The sequence below is a fragment of the Larimichthys crocea genome, unplaced genomic scaffold, assembly GCF_000972845.2.
Source record: "Larimichthys crocea isolate SSNF unplaced genomic scaffold, L_crocea_2.0 scaffold33, whole genome shotgun sequence".
NCBI lineage: Eukaryota > Metazoa > Chordata > Actinopteri > Sciaenidae > Larimichthys > Larimichthys crocea.
Genome location: NW_020854355.1, coordinates 351,132 through 379,045, shown reverse-complemented (window position 1 = coordinate 379,045; position 27,914 = coordinate 351,132). Strand labels below are relative to the sequence as shown.

Sequence of the window (27,914 nt, the reverse complement as noted above, 5' to 3'; positions counted from 1 at the left end):
AGCGGAGGGTTCAGGGAGGACGTGCGGAACTGAAGAGTCCGGGAGGAAGGAGGAGGGTCCGGGAGGAGGGAGGCGGGGGCCGGGCGGACGTCGGAGGGTCAGGGAGGGGACGGCGGAAGGGTCAGGGAGGAGGGAGGCGGAGGGTCATGGAGGCGGAGTAAAGGAGGAGGGTCCAGGGAGGAAGGAGGGAGGGGTCAGGGAGGAGGAAGGAGGAGGAGGGTCCAGGGAGGAGGCGGAGGGTCAGTGGAGGAGGGAAGGGGCGGGTCCGGGAGGAAGGAGGAGGTTCAGGGAGAGGAAGAGGAGGGTCAGTGAGGAGGCGGCGGGTCAGGACGGAGGAGGGTCAGGGAGGAGGGAAGGACGGAGGGAGTCACGGGCGGAAGAGAGGGTCAGGTGAGGAGGAAGGAGGAGGGTCAGGGAGGAGGAGGAGGGTCAGGAGGAGGGAGGAAGGAGGGTCAGGGAGGAGGAAGGAAGAGGAGGGTCAGGCGGAAGGAGGAGGGTCAGGGAGGAGGACGGGGCGGTCCGGGAGGAGGCAGGAGGAGGGTCAGGAGGAGGAGGCTGAGTCGGGGGAGGATCCCCGTTGAGCGATGGCCGGGTTCTGGCTCATGGGTAGTGGATTAGGTACGGAGATCTCCCTCGCCAGCACCTGTTTCTATTGTGATGTGTCCGTCCGCGATTTTATGGTCCTGGTGTCTAGGTGTGATGGTTTAGTTGACGCCTTTTTTTTCCGGGTTACGGCGGAGGCATCGGTTTTACGGCCGCCCGTCACTGTGGCTTGCACAGGTTATGGCAGGCTAGTTGTGCCTTAGGGTTCAGTGTCAGGATTTTTGGAGTGCGTGGTGTTCACGTGTTCCTGTGTTCACGTGTTCCTGTGTTCACGTGTTCCTGTGTTCACGTGTTTACGTGTTCCTGTGTTCACGTGTTCCCGTGTTCACGTGTTCCCGTGTTCACCTGTTCCCGTGTTCACATGTTCCTGTGTTCACGTGTTTACGTGTTCCTGTGTTCCTGTGTTCCTGTGTTCACGTGTTCCTGTGTTCACGTGTTCCCGTGTTCACGTGTTCCTGTGTTCACGTGTTCCCGTGTTCACCTGTTCCTGTGTTCACGTGTTCCTGTGTTCCTGTGTTCACGTGTTCCTGTGTTCACGTGTTCCCGTGTTCCCGTGTTTTCGTGTTTACGTGTTCACCTGTTCCTGTGTTTACGTGTTCCTGTGTTTACGTGTTCCCGTGTTCACGTGTTTTCGTGTTTACGTGTTCACCTGTTCCCGTGTTTACGTGTTCCTGTGTTTACGTGTTCCTGTGTTTACATGTTTACGTGTTTACGTGTTCCTGTGTTTACATGTTCCCGTGTTCACGTGTTCCCGTGTTCACGTGTTCCCGTGTTTACGTGTTCCCGTGTTCACGTGTTCCCGTGTTCACGTGTTCCCGTGTTCACGTGTTTACGTGTTCACCTGTTCCTGTGTTTACGTGTTCCTGTGTTTACGTGTTCCTGTGTTCCTGTGTTCACGTGTTCACGTGTTCCCGTGTTCACCTGTTCCCGTGTTCACGTGTTCCCGTGTTCCCGTGTTCCCGTGTTCACGTGTTCACGTGTTCCTGTGTTTACGTGTTCCTGTGTTTACGTGTTCCCGTGTTCACGTGTTCCCGTGTTCACGTGTTCCTGTGTTCCTGTGTTTACGTGTTCCTGTGTTTACGTGTTCCTGTGTTTACGTGTTCCTGTGTTTACGTGTTCCCGTGTTTACGTGTTCCCGTGTTCCCGTGTTCACGTGTTCACGTGTTCACCTGTTCCCGTGTTCACCTGTTCCCGTGTTCACCTGTTCCCGTGTTCACCTGTTCCCGTGTTCACCTGTTCCCGTGTTCCCGTGTTTACGTGTTCACGTGTTCCTGTGTTCACGTGTTCCTGTGTTTACGTGTTCCTGTGTTTACGTGTTCCTGTGTTCACGTGTTCACGTGTTCCTGTGTTCACGTGTTCCTGTGTTCACGTGTTCCTGTGTTCACGTGTTCCTGTGTTCCTGTGTTCACGTGTTCCTGTGTTCACGTGTTCCTGTGTTCCCGTGTTCACCTGTTCCCGTGTTTACGTGTTCACGTGTTTACGTGTTCACCTGTTCACGTGTTCACCTGTTCCTGTGTTTACGTGTTCCTGTGTTTACGCGTTCCTGTGTTTACGTGTTCCCGTGTTTACGTGTTCCCGTGTTTACGTGTTCCCGTGTTCCTGTGTTTACGTGTTCCCGTGTTTACGTGTTTACGTGTTTACGTGTTCCCGTGTTTACGTGTTCCCGTGTTCCCGTGTTCACGTGTTCCCGTGTTCACGTGTTCCCGTGTTCCTGTGTTTACGTGTTCCTGTGTTTACGTGTTTACGTGTTTACGTGTTCCCGTGTTTACGTGTTCCCGTGTTCCCGTGTTCACCTGTTCCCGTGTTTACGTGTTCCTGTGTTCCCGTGTTCACCTGTTCCCGTGTTCACCTGTTCCCGTGTTCACCTGTTCCCGTGTTCACCTGTTCCCGTGTTTACGTGTTCACGTGTTCCTGTGTTCACGTGTTCCTGTGTTCCCGTGTTTACGTGTTCCCGTGTTTACGTGTTCCCGTGTTTACGTGTTCCCGTGTTTACGTGTTCACGTGTTCACGTGTTCACGTGTTCCTGTGTTCACGTGTTCCTGTGTTCCCGTGTTCCCCTGTTCACCTGTTCCCGTGTTCCCGTGTTTACGTGTTTACGTGTTCACGTGTTTACGTGTTCACCTGTTCCTGTGTTTACGTGTTCACGTGTTCACCTGTTCCTGTGTTCACGTGTTCACGTGTTCACCTGTTCCTGTGTTTACGTGTTCCCGTGTTCCTGTGTTCCCGTGTTCCTGTGTTCACGTGTTCCTGTGTTCACGTGTTCCTGTGTTTACGTGTTCCTGTGTTCCCGTGTTCACGTGTTCCCGTGTTCACGTGTTCCTGTGTTCACGTGTTCCTGTGTTCACGTGTTCCTGTGTTTACGTGTTCCTGTGTTTATGTGTTCACGTGTTCAAGTGTTCACCTGTTCCTGTGTTCCTGTGTTCACGTGTTCATGTGTTCACGTGTTCCCGTGTTTACGTGTTCCTGTGTTCCTGTGTTCACGTGTTCAAGTGTTCACCTGTTCCTGTGTTCACGTGTTCCTGTCTTTACGTGTTCCTGTGTTCCTGTGTTCACGTGTTTCAGGGTGGACATGAAGCATCGTTACCGTAGAGACCTGATCAGAGGAGAGGCGGAGTCAACCATGACCAAACAGAAACTTCAGGAGAGGATGAGAGAGCAGTGAGTACACACACACACGTGTACACACACACGTGTACACTCACACACACACACACACACACACACACACAGGTGAACGTGTGTGTTTCAGGTTTCAGAAGTCGATGGGCGGAGCTCCATCATGGGCAGAGAACAAAAAGAAGAAGAAGAAGAAGAAGACAGCTGATGAAGATGAAGATGATGATGATGATGATGATGACCTGATGACGAGGACGGGAAACTTTGTGGCGTCTTCAGACAGTCTGCCGAGCGGCGTGCTGAGAGTCAGTGGTTCACTTCAACTTCCCGTTTCTATGACACGTGAATATTTAATGAGATGTTATTATTTATGACCTGTGACCTGTGACCTCTGGTTGACAGGTGAAGAGGTGTGTTCATGCGAACAGCGCTCGTCCGTCAGACGACAGGTTGACCTCCGTTCAGTTCCATCCGTCCGCTCAGGTCGTCATGACCGCCGGGCTCGACCAATCGGTGTCCCTCTTCCAGGTACGGGCGTCCAATCAGCTGCTCTGTCAGTCAGTGAAGTCAGCTGTGACAGGTTAAATGAACTCTGGGACACATTCCAGTGATAAGAGTTAAAGTGGGACTGGTCACACATTCACATAAATATTTCCATGATGGAAAGTTTGTGAGACAGACCTGTTGTTGTAAGTGTTTCACGTCATCCTTCATCAGGTGAGTGAATGCGGTCAGCTGTGAGCGGTCACGTGACTTGTCGTGTTTCAGGTGGACGGGAAGACGAACCCGAAGATCCAGAGCATCCACCTGCAGCGCTTCCCGGTCCACAAGGCTCGCTTCAGCCGTGACGGAGAGACGCTGATCGCCACGGGCCTGAACAACAAGATGTTCTACCTGTACGACATGATGGAGGGCCGGGTCACACCTGTGCACGCCGTCAGAGGTGAGACGAGGCCGCCGAGCCAGACTGTCCAATCACAGCGAAGGATTTTACTTTTTAACTTTATCATTTTAAACATTTTGAACATCATTCTTAAAATGTGTGAACACACAGACACAAAAACAAACAAACACACACAAACAAACACACACACACACAAACACAAACAAACACGGACAAACACACACAAACAAACAAACAAACAAACAAACAAACAACTGAAATGATGCAAAGCCATCATCAGTGAAAAGATGTTGTAGCCACCAAACAGCTGCTCGGTTGATTAAACTTCATACACTCAAATGTAACGTTGTTTTAACGTTGTTTTAACGTGTGTGTGTGTTCAGGTCTGAATGAATCCAGAGTGAGGGAGTTCTCTGTGTGTCCTGAAGGAGGCGCTCTGCTGCTGACTGGAACCAGCGGATACCTGCACCTCCTCACTCTCAAGGTAACTCCTCCTCCTCCTCCTCCTCCTCCCCTGTCCGCTGCTCTGTGTGATGTCAGAGCAGATGATGTCATTCCTGTGTGTGTGTGTGTGTGTGTGCGCAGACGAAGGAGGTGGTCCGCAGTATGAAGATTAACGGTCATGTCAGCGGCGTCGCCTTCTCACCTGACGGCAGCAAAGTCTTCACCAACTCAGGTGAGTCCACGAGCTTCAGAGGATGTGACATCACACATGGACTTCCTGTCAGTCACGTGACCTGTGTGTGTGTGTGTGTGTGTGTGTGTGTGTGTGTGTGTGTGTGTGTGTGTGTGTGTGCAGACGAGGGCGAGGTGTATGTGTGGGACCTGCGCAGCAGTCGGTGTGTGAACAGGTTCACGGATGACGGCTGTGTGAGGGCGACGTCCATCGCCGCCTCGCGGAGCGGACAGTACCTCGCCTGCGGGTAAGACACGCCCACAAGCTCATCCTGCTCTCTGATTGGCCGACAGGTGTCTGTCTGAATCACATGATAAACGTGGCGTGTGTTTCAGCTCACAGTCGGGCGTGGTCAACATCTACTCACAGGAGGCGTGTCTAAATTTAGCCAATCCCAAGCCTCTGAGGGCGGTGATGAACCTGCTGACCTCAGCCACCTCTCTGACCTTTAACCCCTCCTCTGAGATCCTCGCCATCGCTTCCCGAGCCGAGGACGAGGCCATACGCCTGGTGAGACGCCGCCGCTGATGAAGGTGACGATGACGATGGTGGTCTTGTCGCGGACACTCACACCTGTCTGTCTCTCTCAGGTCCACCTGCCCAGCCTCACCGTCTTCTCCAACTTCCCCGTCTCCAAGAAGAAGATCGTCCATCGGGCAAGCTGCCTCGACTTCTCCCCACACAGCGGCTTCTTCTCATTGGCTAACAACAAAGGACACGCCCCTCTCTTCAGGTGAGACTCCCAGGTGTCCAAACAGGAAATAGAAAGGAGTATCTTTCCATTATAAAGTCTGTAATTCACCTCGGTAGTGTTGCTAACACGTTGCTAACCTGTTGCTAACCTGTTGCTAACACGTTGCTAACACGTTGCTAACCTGTTGCTAACACGTTGCTAACACTTTGCTAACCTGTTGCTAACACGTTGCTAACCTGTTGCTAACACGTTGCTAACCCGTTGCTAACCTGTTGCTAACACGTTGCTAACACGTTGCTAACCTGTTGCTAACACGTTGCTAACACGTTGCTAACCTGTTGCTAACACGTTGCTAACACGTTGCTAACCTGTTGCTAACCTGTTGCTAACATGTTGCTAACCTGCTGCTAACACGTTGCTAACACGTTAACCCGTTGCTAACATGTTGCTAACACGTTGCTAACCTGTTGCTAACACGTTGCTAACACGTTGCTAACCTGTTGCTAACACGTTGCTAACACGTTGCTAACCTGTTGCTAACCTGTTGCTAACACGTTGCTAACCTGTTGCTAACCTGTTGCTAACACGTTGCTAACCCGTTGCTAACACGTTGCTAACCTGTTGCTAACCTGTTGCTAACCCGTTGCTAACACGTTGCTAACCCGTTGCTAACACGTTGCTAACCTGTTGCTAACACGTTGCTAACCTGTTGCTAACCTGTTGCTAACACGTTGCTAACCTGTTGCTAACCTGTTGCTAACCTGTTGCTAACCTGTTGTGTGTTTGTTCAGGTTGCTGCATTACAAAGACTTCTGAGGAGCTGAAACATCAAACCTGACCCGTGAAGGACCGGTCCGTGGTTCTGTCATGATCTCCACACGTCGTGTAATCTGATTACATCTCAGCGTTTTTTAATCATGACGTCACATGATCAGGAACAGGAAGTTGACAGGACTTGGCTGGACATGGAGAGAAGTGGATCAGCTGATCAGATGTTTGTTTCCATTGTTTGTATGAAAAATATAAAAATATAAAAATATAAAACGTCAAAACGTGTCAGCTTCCTGTGTTAACAGTTCCCTCTGCATCCAGTGTTTGTGCTAAGCTAGGCTAATTCTTTAAGAGAGGTTAGTTTATGATCTGTCTGTCTGTCTGTCTGTCTGTGTCTGTCTGTCTGTATCTGTCTGTCTGTGTCTGTATCTGTCTGTCTGTGTCTGTCTGTCTGTGTCTGTCTGTAATTATAATATAACAGTATAAATATAAACTATGAGTAGAAACAATATAAATTATAAACGGATTAAATAGAAAACATAAATATTCACAGTTTGAACATTTCTGATGATTTTCAGTGTTTTCATATTTAAATTATTTTTGCCTCTGTACAAAGTTACACAACTCGGCTCAGCCAATCAGAGGACAGATCAGACCGTCAAACAGGATTCACCACCTCACCTGAACACACACACACACCTTTGCTGCAGGAATGTTCCCGGTCCGGTCTGTGTGCTGGGCTCGGTTCTGGTTCAGAAAATAAAAGTTGATTTTTATTTGATTTATTTTCACTTTGTGTTACTTTGTGTTTATTTTCAGGTTTTTCCTTTGTTAAAGTTTTATTCAATAAAAAAATATTTTTTATTTTTAAAACGTTTCGTATAATTTTGAACTTGTTAAAAAAACATGAATAATACGAGTCGTTTAAAAATAACTTGATGTGACAGGTAAAACTCACCTGACCACTTTGCACACCTGCCTCTCAGTCTCCGCCCCCTGATGACATCACAGCTGACACGAACCTGAGTTTCAGGATTTGTGACAGAAACTCGACAGACAGAAGGAACGAACAGGTAAGAGCCAAAGTTTGATCCAACGCAGCGAATCAAGGATCAGCAACCGATCAATCGATTGACCAATCAGTCAATCAACCGATCAATAACTGATCAAATCTGTTCCAGGCTGTTTGAAAATCGGTTTCATTCTGTTTGAAAATCAGTTTCATTCTGTTTAAAAATCAGTTCCAGGCTGTTTAAAAATCAGTTTCATTCTGTTTGAAAATCGGTTTCATTCTGTTTGAAAATCAGTTTCATTCTGTTTAAAAATCAGTTCCAGGCTGTTTAAAAATCTGTTTCATTCTGTTTAAAAATCTGTTTCATTCTGTTTAAAAATCTGTTTCATTCTGTTTAAAATCAGTTTCATTCTGTTTAAAAATCTGTTCCAGGCTGTTTAAGCTTGTGTCAGGAGTTGAGTATGCTGAGTGAGTGAGGCCTTTTTTGATTTTTATCATGTGTGAAGTGAGAAACTGAGGCGACATGATTGGAAACGGTTTGTTACGGTTAGTAAGTTTGAAGACACAGAGTCAGTGTTGATGTTGATGTGTGATGGAGGTTCAGCAGTTCAGTGATGGAGGTTTGTCTGGGAGGAGCAGCAGTTCAGTGATGGAGGTTTGTCTGGGAGGAGCAGCAGTTCAGTGATGGAGGTTTGTCTGGGAGGAGCAGCAGTTCAGTGATGGAGGTTCAGCTGGGAGGAGCAGCAGTTCAGTGATGGAGGTTTGTCTGGAGGTGATGTTCCTCCATCCATGTGGAGATATCTGAGAGACATTCAGGGAGCAGAGCAGAGAGCGAGGGGTCCTCAGGAGGACGACGCCTTGATCAGTATGAAACATGAAACATCACATGTTCATCACTCACATGAAGACGATTATTAGTCTTATACAAGTTTTATTAAGTTTGATGTTTAAATATGCAAATGAGGCATTATCTAATGCTAATGCTAACTTAAGTCAAAAAGGATCAGACGGTGTTACAAACATTATCGTCACCATCACAAACATGTGTCCCTCTTCCTGTTCCCACACTTTGAATATTTCCTTCTGCCAGCAAGTTTTGTGTCAACTAACGCAGACACGTGGATACATACAGTCGTCATGGCAACAGCAGGTATATTCAGGTGTCTGCGGGGACGTCACGGAGACTACGTCCAGGTTTTAGACAGTCTGCGAGGACGTCACGGAGACTACGTCCAGGTTTTAGACAGTCTGCGGGGACGTCACGGAGACTACGTCCAGGTTTTAGACAAGGAAGGAGATGGCAGTGACCATGATGCCAACCGTGTGAAAAAACAATGAAGTACAGTCCGTCCGTCTTCTCCCGCTTATCCGGATTCGGGTCGTGGGGGCAGCAGCTTCAGCAGGGAGGCCCAGACTTCCCTCTCCCCGGCCACTTCTTCCAGCTCTCCCAGGGGGACCCCAAGGCGTTCCCAGGCCAGCTGAGAGACATAGTCCCTCCAGCATGTCCTGGGTCTTCCCCGGGGCCGCCTCCTGGAGGGACGTGCCCGGAACATCTCACCAGGGAGACGTCCTCACATCCTCACGAAGGAAGCTCATTTCGGCCGCTTGTATTCGCGATCTCATTCTTTCGGTCACTACCCAAAGCTTGTGACCATAGGTGAGGGTAGGAACGTAGATCGACTGATAAATCGAGAGCTTCGCCTTTCGGCTCAGCTCCTTCTTCTTGAAGTACAGTTGCAATCAAAATTATTCAGCATTTAAATTCGGTTCATTATTTTAACGTGATGCAGCCAGACAGCAGCTTCTCACAGCGTTCCCGAGGAATCTCAGCCCATTCCTCCTGGACAGTGGTCTCCAGTCCACTAATGTTCTTGGGTTTGTGTGCTGCCACCGCCTTTTTCAAACCCCACCAGACCTTTGACAGGGTTCAAGTCGGGCGACTGTGACAGCTGCTCTCGAATCTTCCAGGTTCTTCTGAAACTAAGCCTTGGTGGACTTTGAGGTATGCTTAGGATTATTGTCCTGTTGGACGGTCCAATGACACCCAAGCTTCAGCTTCCTCACAGATGGCATGACGTTTCCAACTCGTATTTCATCATGCAGGTTTCCAGTGTTAGAGGAAGCCACGCCAAGCTTCACTGTAGGCAGGGTTTCTTCATTTGTCCTCCTCAGGACATGCCACTGAGCCATAGGCCCGAAAAGTTCCAGTTTTGTTTCATTGCTCCACAGAACAGAACCTCACACCTTCGGTGGCTTGTTGACGTGTTTCTGAGCTTCCTTCTGCCACGTCCAGGTAGTGTCGCCACTGTTCCTGTAACTTTGAACTTTGAACGTCAAACTGCATCTCGAGAAACATTCAGTGCATCTTCTGTCTCTTTGTATCGTGCTCCATGTTTGTGCAAGGCACTGATCTCTTCTCTGGAACTCTTTGGACGGTTCTCTGGACACATGTCCAACATGCAGTCAGACATCGCTGTGAACAAACGCAGTCGAGTCTCTTTGACTGTTTACATCAGACCACAGCTGATTTTCAGAGAGTGCTCTTCTTCTCTGCAGGTGAAACCGTCCCCAAACGTTTCCATTTTTCATTTGTAACTAAATATTCTGACGCTCATACTGTGACGTTTACATATGTTTATATTTATATATTTATTTAATCTTGGTTCTGCTGCAGCTCACATGTGCATCTATCGGTCACGTGCCGTTTCTCTTGAACGCTTCCACACACTGGACACACCTCACGTACAGGTGAGGTGGCTCCGCCCCCTTCACTTCCTGGTCACACCTGTTCAGAACAGGTGTTTATCAGCCTTATCACACACACACACACACACACACTCAGAGGAAACACACTGCAGCCAGGTAGACACAAACACTCTGAAACAACCTGTCTGCACCTGTCTGTCTTTCTGTCTGCACCTGTCTGTCTTTCTGTCTCACCTGTCTGTCTTTCTGTCTCACCTGTCTGTCTTTCTGTCTGCACCTGTCTGTCTTTCTGTCTCACCTGTCTGTCTTTCTGTCTCACCTTTCTCAGGTGGAATGTTGTTCGACCTGGTCGTTCTTTAACTTCATCAACTTCATGTGAAACACTGAAACGTTACTAAAACGTTGATTTAACGTTCGAGAACTAACATGTTTTGTTTCCTTTAGAAACAAGTTTACTTCCTGTTTATGTTACGACGTTCAAATCTTCTTCCTCTGTGAGTGATGTCACTTCCTGATCGTGTCAGTCTGCGGGGACGTCTCAGAGACTACGTCCAGGTTTTAGACAGTCTGCGGGGACGTCACGGAGACTACGTCCATCACTAACCCCGTCCTGTCTTCTGTCCTCCAGCACGGCGATGGCGGAGGCCTCAGAATTGTTCTCGGAGCAGGAGTTGACGTGCTCCATCTGTCTGGATCTGTTCGATGAACCCGTCTCGACTCCCTGCGGTCACAACTTCTGCCAGGTAACATTGACCCGGCAGCACCGAGCCGGCTCAGAGGTCCGATCCTTCATGTGTGTCAGAGTCTGAACCTGTGTGTTCTTCTTCTGCGGTTCTGGGCAGGCGTGTATCGGCGGTTACTGGGCGTCCAGCCCGGTCTGTTCCTGTCCGCTGTGTAAGCGTCAGTTCGATGAGCGTCCTCGGCTCAGCGTCAACAAAGTGTTCGCTCTCATCGCAGAGAAGTACAAACTGGCTCGTTACGGCGCCGCCGGGTTACCGATGCCGGTCAAGAACGGGACGCCATCGCTGGCGGGCGCCATGACGACGATCGCAGACACCAGTGTCAGCACCAACCCGTTCCTGACAGTGCCGGGCGAGGAGGTGGTGTGGTGTGACGTGTGCACAGGTGTTAAACAGCCAGCTGTCAGCTCCTGCCTCACCTGCACCGCCTCGTACTGCACTGAGCACGTGCAGCCGCATCAGACCACGCCCTTCTACGCCAAGCACCCACTGATGGACCCGCAGGAGGCGCTCAGAGGCCGCACGTGCTCCGTACACCGCCGCCTGCTGGAGGTGAGGATACACTGCCTGTGACATCATCACCAGGTGTTTGTCTGTCTTCCTCTCTGATGATGCGTTCACTTGTCCAGGTGTACTGTCGGACATGTCAGAGCTGCATCTGTGCCATCTGTGTGCTGGAGGAACACCGGACACACAAAACCGTCTCTGTGCAGACCGAGAGACTCGGCAAACAGGTAGAACACACCTGCATTATGACTGATGAGTCTGTTCAGCCAATGAGAACACTCTCTGTGATCACCTGTTCAGAAACAGGTGGCGAGGACGGAGCAGGAGATCCTGAACCGGATCAAAGAGAAGGAGGTCCACGTGAGCCAGCTGAAGAGGAAACTGGAGGTCGTCAAGGTCACACGTCTTCTTCATCTGCACGTTCAGCTAATGATGCCTTCATTAACATAATCATTAGAATAATCTGAATATTAATGACGCTTTAGAACTATGCAGACGGCGAGCGGGGCGAGGTGGAGCGTCTCCTGGATGACGTCTCCGCCTCGTTGGACAGGATCCGGTCTGAGGTGGTGGGCGGGATAGAGAGTCAGCTGGACGCCGTGATGTCAAAGGGGGAGGGGCTGGTGAACCGTCTGGAGGCGGAGCTTGGCCAGTTGATGGACAGGAGGGCCACGCTGGAGGTGCAGGCCATCAGTCAGGATCACATCGGCTTCCTGCAGGTGAGACGACACCTGTCCTCACCTCTCTTTCTCTCTCTCTCCTCCTCACATCTCTCTCTTTCTCTCTCTCTCCTCCTCCTCACCCCTCTCCCTCTCTCTTCCTCAGAGTTATGAGGAGGCCACAGCTCCCCTGGTGGAGGAGCAGCAGGAGGTGGATGAGGACGAGGAGTTCTCTCTTCACTTCCAGCTGGGTGACGTGAGGAGCGCTCTGTCAGAGGTGAAGGAGAAGATGGACGACATCAGGATGGGGGAGGTCCGGTCTCGAGTGTCCCGAGGGTCAGGTGAGTCACAGCAGACATCAAAGGTGTGATCTGATTGGTTAACATTATATTAACGTTGCCCATGTTGCCGTGCCGACCTGTTGTCTGCGTTTCAGTCTGGTCAGGTGACCTGATGATGGCAGAGAGCATGCTCAGTCTGAGAGGAAGCCACGCCAGTCTGAGGAAGAGTCAGTGGTCTCTGAGAGGTCAGTGACTGATCACATGATCACAGGAATACCTGTTCAGGTGACTCTGGACCAGCTGAGTGCTTTTAATGTGAAAGAATGCCTGACTGTGGTTTCCTGTTTCAGATCTGAAGAAGAACAAACCGATCTCAGGTACGTTGTTTTAACCAATAAATATCAGTTAATGACGATCAATGTTAACGAAGCTTCATCATTAACGAACTTGCTCTGTCACAGGACACAAGAAGGCTCGAGTCTACATGGGTGAGTACGTCACATAATAAAACATATATAACATATGTAACACTACTCGTGCCCAGACATTATTACTGACACTGCAGCAGCACAGAGACTTAAAGTCAGTCAAAGGCAGCTTGAGGTTGCCGAGCAACCAGGGTCAGCTGCAGGTCAGAGCATTAACTGCAGCTGTGCTCTGTCTGTGTGTGAGTGACTGCTGAGAGACACAGAAAATCTCTAAATGAAGCCCCTCCAACTAGTGGACACTAATGCCAAACGGTAGGTGGTATCAAAAAGCCCAAATGACCGTGAGCATCCTCATCTTGTCGACCATGTGAATGCTGAATTTCAGTGTGTGAAGTTAAAAAATGTGACCTGGGGAGAGAGAGAAAGAACAGGTGCCCCGTGCTCCTTTGGGAAATTTCTGTGGGAGGAGTAGCACATTGAAATTCTGGAATATGTAAGAATAACACTCAATAACATGTGACATATATAACTTATAGAACTTATAGAACATAGATAATATAACACAGATAATATAACATAGATAATATAACACAGATAATATAACACAGATAATATAACACAGATAATATAACATAGATAATATAACACAGATAATATAACATAGATAATATAACACAGATAATATAACATAGATAATATAACACAGATAATATAACATAGATAATATAACACAGATAATATAACATAGATAATATAACACAGATAATATAACATAGATAATATAACACAGATAATATAACATAGATAATATAACACAGATAATATAACATAGATAATATAACACAGATAATATAACATAGATAATATAACACAGATAATATAACATAGATAATATAACACAGATAATATAACATAGATAATATAACACAGATAATATAACATAGATAATATAACACAGATAATATAACATAGATAATATAACACAGATAATATAACATAGATAATATAACACAGATAATATAACATAGATAATATAACACAGATAATATAACATAGATAATATAACACAGATAATATAACATAGATAATATAACACAGATAATATAACATAGATAATATAACACAGATAATATAACATAGATAATATAACACAGATAATATAACATAGATAATATAACACAGATAATATAACATAGATAATATAACACAGATAATATAACATAGATAATATAACACAGATAATATAACATAGATAATATAACACAGATAATATAACATAGATAATATAACACAGATAATATAACACAGATAATATAACACAGATAATATAACACAGATAATATAACACAGATAATATAACACAGATAATATAACACAGATAATATAACACAGATAATATAACACAGATAATATAACACAGATAATATAACACAGATAATATAACACAGATAATATAACACAGATAATATAACACAGATAATATAACACAGATAATATAACACAGATAATATAACACAGATAATATAACACAGATAATATAACACAGATAATATAACACAGATAATATAACACAGATAATATAACACAGATAATATAACACAGATAATATAACACAGATAATATAACACAGATAATATAACACAGATAATATAACACAGATAATATAACACAGATAATATAACACAGATAATATAACACAGATAATATAACACAGATAATATAACACAGATAATATAACACAGATAATATAACACAGATAATATAACACAGATAATATAACACAGATAATATAACACAGATAATATAACACAGATAATATAACACAGATAATATAACACAGATAATATAACACAGATAATATAACACAGATAATATAACACAGATAATATAACACAGATAATATAACACAGATAATATAACACAGATAATATAACACAGATAATATAACACAGATAATATAACACAGATAATATAACACAGATAATATAACACAGATAATATAACACAGATAATATAACACAGATAATATAACACAGATAATATAACACAGATAATATAACACAGATAATATAACACAGATAATATAACACAGATAATATAACACAGATAATATAACACAGATAATATAACACAGATAATATAACACAGATAATATAACACAGATAATATAACACAGATAATATAACACAGATAATATAACACAGATAATATAACACAGATAATATAACACAGATAATATAACACAGATAATATAACACAGATAATATAACACAGATAATATAACACAGATAATATAACACAGATAATATAACACAGATAATATAACACAGATAATATAACACAGATAATATAACACAGATAATATAACACAGATAATATAACACAGATAATATAACACAGATAATATAACACAGATAATATAACACAGATAATATAACACAGATAATATAACACAGATAATATAACACAGATAATATAACACAGATAATATAACACAGATAATATAACACAGATAATATAACACAGATAATATAACACAGATAATATAACACAGATAATATAACACAGATAATATAACACAGATAATATAACACAGATAATATAACACAGATAATATAACACAGATAATATAACACAGATAATATAACACAGATAATATAACACAGATAATATAACACAGATAATATAACACAGATAATATAACATAGATAATATAACACAGATAATATAACATAGATAATATAACACAGATAATATAACATAGATAATATAACACAGATAATATAACATAGATAATATAACACAGATAATATAACATAGATAATATAACACAGATAATATAACATAGATAATATAACACAGATAATATAACATAGATAATATAACACAGATAATATAACATAGATAATATAACACAGATAATATAACATAGATAATATAACACAGATAATATAACACAGATAATATAACACAGATAATATAACACAGATAATATAACATAGATAATATAACACAGATAATATAACACAGATAATATAACACAGATAATATAACACAGATAATATAACATAGATAATATAACACAGATAATATAACACAGATAATATAACACAGATAATATAACACAGATAATATAACATAGATAATATAACACAGATAATATAACACAGATAATATAACACAGATAATATAACACAGATAATATAACATAGATAATATAACACAGATAATATAACACAGATAATATAACACAGATAATATAACACAGATAATATAACACAGATAATATAACACAGATAATATAACACAGATAATATAACACAGATAATATAACACAGATAATATAACACAGATAATATAACACAGATAATATAACACAGATAATATAACACAGATAATATAACACAGATAATATAACACAGATAATATAACACAGATAATATAACACAGATAATATAACACAGATAATATAACACAGATAATATAACACAGATAATATAACACAGATAATATAACACAGATAATATAACACAGATAATATAACACAGATAATATAACACAGATAATATAACACAGATAATATAACACAGATAATATAACACAGATAATATAACACAGATAATATAACACAGATAATATAACACAGATAATATAACACAGATAATATAACACAGATAATATAACACAGATAATATAACACAGATAATATAACACAGATAATATAACACAGATAATATAACACAGATAATATAACACAGATAATATAACACAGATAATATAACACAGATAATATAACACAGATAATATAACACAGATAATATAACACAGATAATATAACACAGATAATATAACACAGATAATATAACACAGATAATATAACACAGATAATATAACACAGATAATATAACACAGATAATATAACACAGATAATATAACACAGATAATATAACACAGATAATATAACACAGATAATATAACACAGATAATATAACACAGATAATATAACACAGATAATATAACACAGATAATATAACACAGATAATATAACACAGATAATATAACACAGATAATATAACACAGATAATATAACACAGATAATATAACACAGATAATATAACACAGATAATATAACACAGATAATATAACACAGATAATATAACACAGATAATATAACACAGATAATATAACACAGATAATATAACACAGATAATATAACACAGATAATATCACACAGATAATATAACACAGATAATATAACACAGATAATATAACACAGATAATATAACACAGATAATATAACATAGATAATATAACACAGATAATATAACACAGATAATATAACACAGATAATATAACACAGATAATATAACATAGATAATATAACATAGATAATATAACACAGATAATATAACATAGATAATATAACATAGATAATATAACATAGATAATATAACATAGATAATATAACACAGATAATATAACATAGATAATATAACATAGATAATATAACATAGATAATATAACATAGATAATATAACACACTGTCACTTTACTCAGACTATTGATATGATGTTAGCATGCTAATATTCAAACTGTTAGCAGTTAGCTTTTAAACGTTTCTATGGTAACAGCTAGGTTCACCAATCAGAGACGTCGCTGTTACACTTTAGGATTATGGGTAATGTAGTGCTTCGTCATGAGTTCACGAATGTTTATTATTAATTAAAATATTCATTGTAGTTAGCTGTGCTTGAGCTACATGCTAACATTCTGTTAGCAGTTAGCTGTCATCAGTTTGAGATGTCCTAACGAGGCCACCGTAGTGTTAACCTGTTGTTCAGGTGTGTGCTTGCTGTTTCCAGAGGATGTGACGTTGAACCCGGTGACGGCGTACCCGTTCCTCATCCTGTCTGAAGACAGGAAGCAGGTGAAGCGAGGCGAGAAGCTGCAGTTCTACAGAAACAGTCCGCAGCGTTATGACGTCTGGTCCTGCGTCGTCGCTAAAGAAGGCTTCAGCACCGGGCGGCACTACTGGGAGGTCAGAGTCTGGACCCACAGGTGAGCCTGACCCAGGACCAGGTGAAATCTAACCTCTGTGTTTCCTGTCACCTGTCGCAGGTGTCTGTCGGGGAGAGTAAGGACTGGAAGCTGGGCGTGGTCAGCGAGTCTGCTCAGAGGAAAGGTCTGTTCGACATGAGTCCGTCCAACGGATACTACGCCCTCTGGTGGAGCGGCAGCCAGCTGCGAGCGCTCACCACGCCACCGCTCACCAAGGTCTGAACACACCGGGCCCGGGTTCATATTTATTCTGATTTAATGTGACATCAGAGACTAACCTTCATGTTCCTGCCGTGCAGGTGAAGAATCCTCCGAAGCTCCGTCAGGTGGGCGTCTTCCTGGACGTGGACGAGGGTCAGGTGTCCTTCTACAACGTGAAGTCGGGCTCTGAGATATACAGCTTCACCGGATCGTCCGAGTTCACCGAGAGGATGTTTCCTCTGCTCGGCACCGGAGACAAAGAAGTCCCGCTGGTCCTCATGACCACCCAGCAGCACTTGACCTGAGGTGGACGGGACGGGACGGGACAAACCAGATGATGGGGGAGGAAGAAGGAGCAACGGGCGGCTATGTCGGAAGGTGTCAAGCTCAGAACTTGAACCACCATCAATGACACACAACACATGTGTTTCAGAAAGGTTCCTTTCGTTTGTTTAGTGTTCTAACGAGATCATTTAAGAGTGTTCCACATTATCAGCAGATCATGGTTTTGTTTCTGGTTCTTGCAGACGTTCTTTAAATGTTCTACTGAGAACTCAATGGAACTAAAAAATAACATTAAGTTGAATCAAAATGTAAATCGTGTCTTAATTAAGTGTGGAGTCATGATGAAATCTGTATCACGCCAATCTTTATGATGTCATCATTTTTAAAGTTTTACTTCCTGTGTTCACCTGTATGACACAATGACAAATGTTTAAAAAAACTAAATAAAGAAATATTTTAATCTTCAGTCAATAAAATGAATTCAAATCATTTTAATGTTTCACTTTTTTTTAACGCATTGACAAGGTAAAAAATGTAAAAATGACGTAAACTTCATGACTTCCTACAATTCCCACAATGCCTCTGATGAGCTGTTACTGGTCTATCACGTCTACTTTATGTTAATTTACTGCTAACTGAATCAACAGAACTGGGCTCAGCAGCCGGACCAGGTTAGAGCACAACCGGGAGAAACGTTACAATGAGGCGATTCACAGACGTCATGATGAAACATTGATCAGCTCAGTCAGCCGTGTAGCTAACTGAACTGACTCAGCCCGGGATGCCAGGATCCAAACCCGGCAAGAAAACACCTGATAGACTGCTGTGTTCACTGTTAGACTGGACACTGCCGGTTCAGAGGTTCTGTCGCTGTGTTCACTGTTAGACTGGACACTGCCGGTTCAGAGGTTCTGTCGCCGTGTTCACTGTTAGACTGGACACTGCCGGTTCAGAGGTTCTGCTGCTGTGTTCACTGTTAGACCGGACACTGCTGGTTCAGACACTGCAGCATCGTGCTCTGTTAGCTGCTTCCTGCGTTGCCTGACAGACGCCAGTCAAACAGTTTGAATCATTCAAGTTCGTATTTTATTTAACATAAATCATATTGCAGTCGATGTGAACAGCCGGGTTTCAATATACACAATAGAATCGTAACATTTTAAGCCCTGCCCCTATGTGACCCCGCCCACCCACCGAAATGAAAACACAAAACCCCGCCCACCCCATTCCTTTAAACTAACACTTAACCCCGCCCCCTCTCACAACAAGCCCGCCCACCTGACACGACGCTCTGCCCCTGACACTGCGTCTGTTGTGTTAGCAGCAAACTCCAAAAGCGGATCATCGCAGCACGTTCTCGAATGGTGAGTGGCGCTTCTACACCGACATCCTTTTAAAAGGCGCGTCTCCTCCTATTGAGAGGAACAAGCCCCTCCCACAGCGACTCACAGGCTCCTCCTATCAGCTCTGAGGGCACAATTCCTATGGGGGCGGCGGCGGCGGTCTTTTTTAAGGCAAACCTGCTTCCACTGAGGCTCACAAGCCCCTCCCACTAATACTCAGAAGCCCCGCCCTCCAGTGTGACATCACACTGTGCTGCCATCTTGCTGTAAGGAAGTTTTTAAGGCAGTCATCTCCCGCCAACTCAAAGGCCCCTCCCACTCTGACAGGCCCCTCCCACCTTCCTGTCAATGCCGTTGTTGCTCGTTAAATGAATCATTTGTGTTTGTTTGGGGGGGGGGGGACTATTTCCCGTTGCCGTAGTGATGTCACAGACACGTCCAGATTAAACCGTGTCGTCAAGGTTACTAGGCAACCAGCCCAAACAGCTGGAGATGCCCTGCACAGACGTCCACAGACAAACGTGTCCGTGAAGAACGGCGCCGTGTTTGGAGTTTGCTGCTGGCTGACGAACGTGTGGTGGCGAGAGGGGGCGGGGCATGGGGGGAGGAAGGGGGCGTGTCCTTCTGCTCACCTGTCTGATGCAGGTGCGTTTGCCACAAACAGGAAATAAAACAAAAGAAATCATGTGGGTATCATCATCATCATCATCATCATCATCATCATCGTGGCGTTCTGACTCACCCGAGCAACATTCACTGACCACCCACACCTGCCTCCCCCCTCCCTCCCCCCTCTGTTGTCACCCTCGGCCGCCGCTTGCTGTCGGCCATCTTTTCAAGTCCAGTCCCTGTGCTGCGTGTCGGCGCCCCCCTGTGGCGTGTAAACGGTTGAATGCTGCGTCTTGGAAGTAAAACAGAGAGAGACATGGGAGGAGGGGGGAGGGGGGGGAGGAGGGGGGAGGGGCGGGGGCGTGTGGGGTTTCTTCTTCTTTAGTTTTTTAAAAAGAAAAGCGCTTCTGCGTGTGCTTCCTGTCGCCCATTATGCTCTCAGCCACGAGCAGGAGGACTGAGGAGTGAACGGGGAGGAGGTTGGGCGAGGAGGGGTGAGGAGGGGGGTGTAGGGGGAGGAGGGGAATAGGAGGGGAGGGGGGTCATTGGGTAGCCCAAGGTCTTTCCAGACACCTCTCGACGTAGTTGGCGCCGACGTATCCGCCCCGCAGAGAGCGATGGACGTTCTGCTCGAACAGCCGCCGTTCGTTGCAGGACCTAGCCGCCTTCCTCCTTATTCAACGGGTCCCAGGGTTGGCTCCTGCAGGGTGGAGGAGGGGGGGCGGCGGGGGTGAGGGGAGGTAGGGGGGAGGAGAGGGGCGGGGGCGAGTTCCACACATGAACGTGAGCGGATGTTCAGGATTAACTCAAAGTAACACTGAGGGAAAGTCAAAGACAGACCTGCTATGTCCTTTCCAAAAAAACACTCGTCCCACACCACTTTCCTTGAACACGCGTCCTTAACACGCTTCCTAAACACGCGTCCTAAAACCCTTTCCTTACCGCGTCCTGAACACGCGTCCTAAACACGCGTCCTGAACACTTTTCCTTCACACGCGTCCTAAACACGCGTCCTAAACACGCGTCCTAAACACTCGTCCTCCACACTTTTCCTTAACCACGCCCTGAACACTTTCCTGAACACGCGATCCTTGACACACGCGTTCCTGAATGCTTTTCCTTTCTTAACACGCGTTCCAAATCCCTAAACACGCGTCCTAAACCCTTTCCTTAAACACGCACTTCCGAACACTTTCCTGAACACGCGTCCTGAACACCGCGTCCTGAACACGCGTCCTGAATGCTTTCTTCACACGCGTCCTAAACACGCGTCCTACACACGCGTCCTCCACACTTTTCCTTAACACGCTGCCTAAAACACGCGTCCTTGAACCCGCGTCCTAAAACACTTTTCCTTAAACACGCACTTGAACCACTTTTCCTGAACACGGCGTCCTGAACACGCGTCCTAAAACACCGTCCTCTGAACACTCGTCCTGCTTACACGCGTCATGATGCTTTTCTTAACCGCGTTCCTAAACACGCGTCCTGAATGCTTTTCCTTAACCGCGTCCCTCAACACGCGTTCTGAACACGCGTCCTGCACGCCTTTTCCTTAACACGCGTCTGAAACGCGTCCTGAACACTCGTCCTGACCACGCGTTCCTGACATGCTTTTCCTTAACACGGCGCCCTAAACACGAGTCCCTCCTAAAACACTTTTCCTTACAGGTCTGAACACGCGTCCTCCTACTATACTAAAACCGCGTCCTGAACACTTTTTCCTTAACCCGCGTCCTAAACACCGTCCTAAACACGGTCCTAAAACCGGTCTAAAACACTTTTCCTTTAACCCGCATCCTAAAACCCACTTTTTTCCTGAATCACGCGTCCTGAAACTACGCGTCCTGACAACACACGCGTCCTGAATGCTTTTCCTTCCAGCGTCCCTAAACACTCGTCCTAAAACACTTTTCCCTTCTTACCCGCATCTGAACACCTTTTCCTTGACACACGGCGGTCCTGAACACGCGTCCTGAACACGCGTCTGAATGCTTTTCCTTAACACGCGCCTAAACACGCGTCCCAAACACGCGTCCTAAACCGGTCCTAAACACTTTTCCTTTAACACGCTCCTAAACACGCGTCCTGCTGACCACGCGTCTAACACCACTTTCCTTAACACGCATTACTGAACCTTTCCTGACCACGCGTCCTGAACACTTTTCCTGAACACGCGTCCTGAAACCACGCGTCCTAACACCAAATCGTCCGAACACTCGTCCTGAAACACGCCGTCCTCGGCCTGCTTTTCCTTAACACGCGTCCTAAACACGGCGTCCTGCAAACACTCGTCCTTTGAAAACACGCGTCTGAAGCTTTTCCTTAACACGCGTCCTGAAACACTCGTTTCCCTGAACCACTCGTCCTACACTCGTCCTGAACACTCGTCCTGAACACTCGTCCTGAACACTCGTCCTGAATGCTTTTCCTTAACACGCGTCCTGAACACGCGTCCTTAACACTCGTCCTAAACACGCGTCCTGAACACTTTTCCTGAACACGCGTCCTGAACACGCGTCCTGAACGCTTTTCCTTAACACGCGTCCTGAACGCTTTTCCTTAACACGCGTCCTGAACACGCGTCCTGAACACTCGTCCTGAACACGCGTCCTGAACACTCGTCCTGAACGCTTTTCCTTAACACGCGTCCTGAACGCTTTTCCTTAACACGCGTCCTGAACGCTTTTCCTTAACACGCGTCCTGAACACTTTTCCTAAACACTCGTCCTGAACACGCGTCTTTTGTTGTTGTTCATGCACCAATCAAAAGACAAACAGGAAGTGATGACACTCACTAGAAACAGATACTGTAGGCCGTAGATGATGGAGTTTATTGTCAACACAGGCTTCCAGTCCTCTCTGTGGAGACAAAGACAGGTAAGACTAAGGACAGGTAAGACTCAAGACAGTAATGGTCAGAAGAGGACAGTAGAGACCACCTTAAGATATTTAGGCAGACATTTCCTTCCAGGTCGATGTTGGGGTGATACACCATCGTCTCACACTTTACCTTCGGGGGGTCGTGGGGGTAACCCTGTCCTACCTGAAACACACACACACACACACACACACACACACACACACACACACACACACACACACACACCTTTGTCTTTGCTGTAACAACAACATAAAGATGGAGGACAGACAGGTAAGAGGTCTCACCTTAAAGCTGAAGACAAATTTCCCGCCTTTGTAAAAACCCTGAAACACACACAAAGTTATCGACTTGTTAAAGTGATAAGAACAAATACTCGAGTACAGCAGAACATGGATTACACTGTGACTCCTCAGTGTCTGATTGGCTGACAGCAGGTACAGGAAGTGAGCACACAAACGAACCTCGTCTGGTGAGATGATGAGTCTGAAGTTGAGGAGGTCATCGTCGTCGGGGAAGTTGATCTCACACGTCTTTGGCAGGTTCAGCTCATTGATGTCTGTGGACACACACACACACACACACACACACACACACACAGTTCCCGTTGCTGGTTCCTCAGAGATCTTTGCCATAACTTGCTAATATGTTTGTGTGTGAGTGGACAGGAGGGTGAGCGAGCATAGCAGCTAACAAACACTTCATCTGCTTCTGTGACAGCTGGACAATATTCATTATTACTGACACTCTGACCTGATGATGACGTCACAGTTTGACATTTCCTGCAGCAAACAACACGGTCAGAGCGCGGGGAGGATCCAGGAAGGATCTCAGAGGAGCGTTTTGTAGTCCATCTTCTGGACTTTGTAGTTTTACCACAGATCACGTCAACAACATTCACCGTCGCTTCATGACGTAGAGTGAGAGCAGTCGACTCCTAACTCCTCATCTCCTCTCCTTCACATCTGTCCTCATCTCCTCTCCTTCACATCTGTCCTCATCTCCTCTCCTTCACATCTGTCCTCATCTCCTCTCCTTCACATCTGTCCTCATCTCCTCTCCTTCACATCTGTCCTCATCTCCTCTCCTTCACATCTGTCCTCATCTCCTCTCCTTCACATCTGTCCTCATCTCCTCTCCTTCACATCTGTCCTCATCTCCTCTCCTTCACATCTGTCCTCATCTCCTCTCCTTCACATCTGTCCTCATCTCCTCTCCTTCACATCTGTCCTCATCTCCTCTCCTTCACATCTGTCCTCATCTCCTCTCCTTCACATCTGTCCTCATCTCCTCTCCTTCACATCTGTCCTCATCTCCTCTCCTTCACATCTGTCCTCATCTCCTCTCCTTCACATCTGTCCTCATCTCCTCTCCTTCACATCTGTCCTCATCTCCTCTCCTTCACATCTGTCCTCATCTCCTCTCCTTCACATCTGTCCTCATCTCCTCTCCTTCACATCTGTCCTCATCTCCTCTCCTTCACGTTTCCTTATGACCTTGTGACGTTTTCCATCGGGTTAGGGAAGGTGTCTAGGAGAGGAAACCATCAGTCTGTGCTGTGCTCAGACCAGAACCACAAGACTTCTGAACCTTCGTTAGGAACAGCTGCTCAGTGACATGTGACACTAACACAGGAGTTAACGAGGCGTCTGCACTCGTTAAACAAACTTCTTGAAGGTGTTCGACAGATTTTAACAAAGAATCATTTTTGCTGATGAACACGTCAGTTAATGACGAGTCACCTTAATTAAAGTCACACTGAACAGGTGTGATTTTAATTAAGGTGACTCTTTGTTGAATGTTTTTCTGTCACAGCAGAAAGTGCTGAGGACTCAGGTGTGATCAGCTGTGATCAGCTGTGATCAGCTGTGTTCAGGTGTGTTCATGTGTGATCAGCTGTGATCAGGTGTGATCAGCTGTGTTCAGGTGTGATCAGCTGTGATCAGGTGTGATCAGCTGTGTTCAGGTGTGATCAGCTGTGTCCAGGTGTGATCAGCTGTGATCAGCTGTGATCAGGTGTGATCAGCTGTGTTCAGGTGTGATCAGCTGTCCTCAGGTGTGATCAGCTGTGATCAGCTGTGATCAGCTGTGTTCAGGTGTGTTCATGTGTGATCAGCTGTGATCAGGTGTGATCAGCTGTGATCAGCTGTGTTCAGGTGTGATCAGCTGTGATCAGCTGTGATCAGCTGTGTTCAGGTGTGTTCAGGTGTGTTCATGTGTGATCAGCTGTGTTCAGGTGTGTTCAGCTGTGATCGAGTGTGATCAGCTGTGTTCAGGTGTCCTCAGGTGTGATCAGCTGTCCTCAGGTGTGATCAGCTGTGTTCAGGTGTGATCAGCTGTGTTCAGCTGTGTTCAGCTGTGATCAGCTGTGATCAGCTGTCCTCAGGTGTGATCAGCTGTCCTCAGGTGTGTTCAGGTGCGATCAGCTGTCCTCAGGTGTGATCAGCTGTGATCAGGTGCGATCAGCTGTCCTCAGGTGTGATCAGCTGTGATCAGGTGTGATCAGGTGTGTTCAGCGGTGTTCAGCTGTAATCAGGTGTGATCAGGTGTGTTCAGCTGTGATCAGCTGTAATCAGGTGTGTTCAGGTGTGTTCAGCTGTGTTCAGCGGTGATCAGCTGTAATCAGGTGTGATCAGCTGTGATCAGGTGTGATCAGGTGTGATCAGCTGTGATCAGGTGTGATCAGGTGTGATCAGCTGTGATCGAGTGTGATCAGCTGTGTTCAGGTGTCCTCAGGTGTGATCAGCTGTCCTCAGGTGTGATCAGCTGTCCTCAGGTGTGTTCAGCTGTCCTCAGGTGTGATCAGCTGTGATCAGGTGTGATCAGGTGTGATCAGCTGTGTTCAGCTGTCCTCAGGTGTCCTCACAGAGGACACCTGAACACACCTGAACACAGTCAGTGTCTCACACTAACTAAACTCTAAAGGTGGAGCAGTCTTCAGGCGGGTGTGAGCTTCACCTGGAGGACTCAGGTGTGTTGATCTGGTCCCAGGTGAAGCAGCAGCTCCTCACCTGTGTGGTCTGTCCTCAGGTCAGCTGGTCACCTGTCAGCTGTTAACCACAGAGCTGACACAGCAGGTTAGCAGCTAGCTGCTAGCTGCGTGCTAACAGCTAGCAGCAGCTAGCAGCTAACGTTAGCGCTAGCTGCTAGCTGCTAGCCGCTCCTGTCTGTGTTTATGGACCTCGGGCTCCGGACGGAGCTCCTGTTAGCATGTGGTACTCAGGTAACCCGTCCACCCGTCCGGCGGGACCGGCTCCCCGGGGCTCGGTGCCGTGAGCAGCCTACCTTTCTGTATCCGGAGCTGGGCCGCGCTGGCTTTCTTCCCCCCGGCTCCCGTCCGGTTCCCTCCCGCAGATTCCTCGTCTTTCTTCTGCTGCTTCAGCGAGAAAAGCTTAATCATCTTCACGCGTGGTCAGTGGATGTCTTACTGTCTGTCTCTTCGGTGTGCCCGCTCTGTCCGCGCCGTGTGTGGAGCTCTGAAGACGGTCGGTTCGGTCCGAGCAGCTCCGTGATGTTGATGGAGCCGGTGCGTCTGATACACTGGAGCTAGCTGCGAGCTAGCCTAGCCTGTTAGCCACCGGGAGGGGAGGGGGGAGGAGGGGGAGGGGGAGGGGGAGGGGGAGGGCTCTGCTGCAAGAAGTAATCTGATACTTTCATACTGTATACCACAAGTACATTGTACAACTACTTCATATACTACTTTATATGCAGCAATCATCATGGTCTATAACGTCATCGTGTTTGTTTATCACAAAGATAACAAACAGTCTCCGGACGTCCCCGCAGACTGTCTAAAACCTGGACGTAGTCTCTGAGACTCTCTAAAGACTGTCTAAAACCTGGACGTAGTCTCTGTGACGTCCCCGCAGACTGTCTAAAACCTCGACGTAGTCTCTGAGACGTCCCCGCAGACTGTCTAAAACCTGGACGTAGTCTCTGAGACGTCCTCGCAGACTGTCTAAAACCTGGACGTAGTCTCTGAGACTCTCTAAAGACTGTCTAAAACCTGGACGTAGTCTCTGTGACGTCCCTGCAGACTGTCTAAAACCTGGACGTAGTCTCTGTGACGTCCCCGCAGACTGTCTAAAACCTCGACGTAGTCTCTGAGACGTCCCCGCAGACTGTCTAAAACCTGGACGTAGTCTCTGAGACGTCCTCGCAGACTGTCTAAAACCTGGACGTAGTCTCTGTGACTCTCTAAAGACTGTCTAAAACCTGGACGTAGTCTCTGAGACGTCCCTGCAGACTGTCTAAAACCGTTCATGTTTATTTGTTGGACATTTGGACATGGGGACTTATGGACACTGACTCACTCCTGGAACCAGCCTCAAGTGGACGTTAGAGGAACTGCAGTGTTTGGCTGGTTTGGAGGTTGATGATTGGTCCTTCGTGTCTCTACAGGAGCTCAGAGTGGACAAAATAAACATTGTATTTATATTCACTTTAATTGAATTTAAAGGTCCGGTGTGTTACTGCCACATGAATACTCTCGCCTCACTCTCTGTGAACTGTGATAAAAACATTTCCAGGTGCAAAGCAGAACGGACAGACTACAAGTCCCAGAATGCCTTTCTGTGACGTAATCACGCAGAGGCGGGGCGTGCATATTTTCGCTGCCCATATTTTATTTACAACATTTATTTAATTATTTTGTTTCCGCTGCTCTCTCACCTGCGTGATGTAATCAATGCGGGAGGCTCACCGCGTCACGAGCACCGCAGCTACAGTCACGCACACACAGACACGCACACACCCGCAGCAGCAGCGTCACACAATAGACACGGAGAACAATAGCCGCGCGCTGCATCCACAACATATCCCACTGCGTTAATGTGCGGGATGTGCGGGATGTGCGGGGCAGGAGGCGCGTAACCGCGCGTGGACGTTAGAACGTGAAATAAGACATATGCGGTGAGGAAGCCCCGCGGGAGGAAGAGAGG

At 45.8% G+C, this 27,914-nt stretch overlaps 4 protein-coding genes across 5 annotated transcripts in view; 3 read left to right on the top strand and 1 right to left on the bottom strand.

Annotated features, from left to right (window-relative positions):
- Positions 1–584: 584 nt before the first annotated feature.
- On the top strand, positions 585–6,545 carry utp18 (UTP18 small subunit processome component). The gene is made up of 11 exons (XM_027276243.1): positions 585–694; positions 3,070–3,261; positions 3,353–3,524; positions 3,622–3,747; positions 3,988–4,162; positions 4,507–4,607; positions 4,709–4,799; positions 4,923–5,046; positions 5,135–5,309; positions 5,390–5,532; positions 6,285–6,545. The coding sequence occupies exons 1-11, from the start codon at positions 585–587 to the stop codon at positions 6,307–6,309; spliced, it is 1,434 nt and encodes a 477-aa protein (XP_027132044.1). The 3' UTR covers positions 6,310–6,545.
- Positions 6,546–7,250: 705 nt separating this feature from the next.
- btr30 (bloodthirsty-related gene family, member 30) lies at positions 7,251–19,003 on the top strand. 2 transcript variants are annotated; one of them, XM_010752307.3, is made up of 13 exons: positions 7,251–7,337; positions 10,611–10,725; positions 10,825–11,274; positions 11,352–11,456; positions 11,530–11,625; positions 11,715–11,948; positions 12,055–12,229; positions 12,325–12,414; positions 12,520–12,546; positions 12,631–12,657; positions 17,460–17,635; positions 17,716–17,871; positions 17,955–19,003. In XM_010752307.3, the coding sequence occupies exons 2-13, from the start codon at positions 10,618–10,620 to the stop codon at positions 18,159–18,161; spliced, it is 1,851 nt and encodes a 616-aa protein (XP_010750609.2). In that variant the 5' UTR covers positions 7,251–7,337; positions 10,611–10,617; the 3' UTR covers positions 18,162–19,003. The 2 variants fall into 2 exon arrangements, with proteins under 2 accessions (XP_010750609.2, XP_019124419.1); XM_019268874.2 differs by lacking the exon at positions 7,251–7,337 and adding an exon at positions 10,020–10,138.
- A 3,792-nt stretch (positions 19,004–22,795) lies between these two features.
- ube2m (ubiquitin conjugating enzyme E2 M) lies at positions 22,796–26,562 on the bottom strand. The gene is made up of 5 exons (XM_027276234.1): positions 26,260–26,562; positions 23,439–23,533; positions 23,262–23,300; positions 23,036–23,139; positions 22,796–22,955 (listed from the first exon to the last, which is right to left on the bottom strand). The coding sequence occupies exons 1-5, from the start codon at positions 26,372–26,374 to the stop codon at positions 22,811–22,813; spliced, it is 498 nt and encodes a 165-aa protein (XP_027132035.1). The 5' UTR covers positions 26,375–26,562; the 3' UTR covers positions 22,796–22,810.
- A 728-nt stretch (positions 26,563–27,290) lies between these two features.
- fbxl19 (F-box and leucine rich repeat protein 19) overlaps positions 27,291–27,914 on the top strand; it is a 19,428-nt gene continuing 18,804 nt past the window's right edge. The window contains 1 exon segment of the mRNA XM_027276242.1: positions 27,291–27,914. This exon segment is cut by the window's right edge and continues 315 nt beyond it. The gene's annotated coding sequence lies outside the window, so the exon portion shown is untranslated.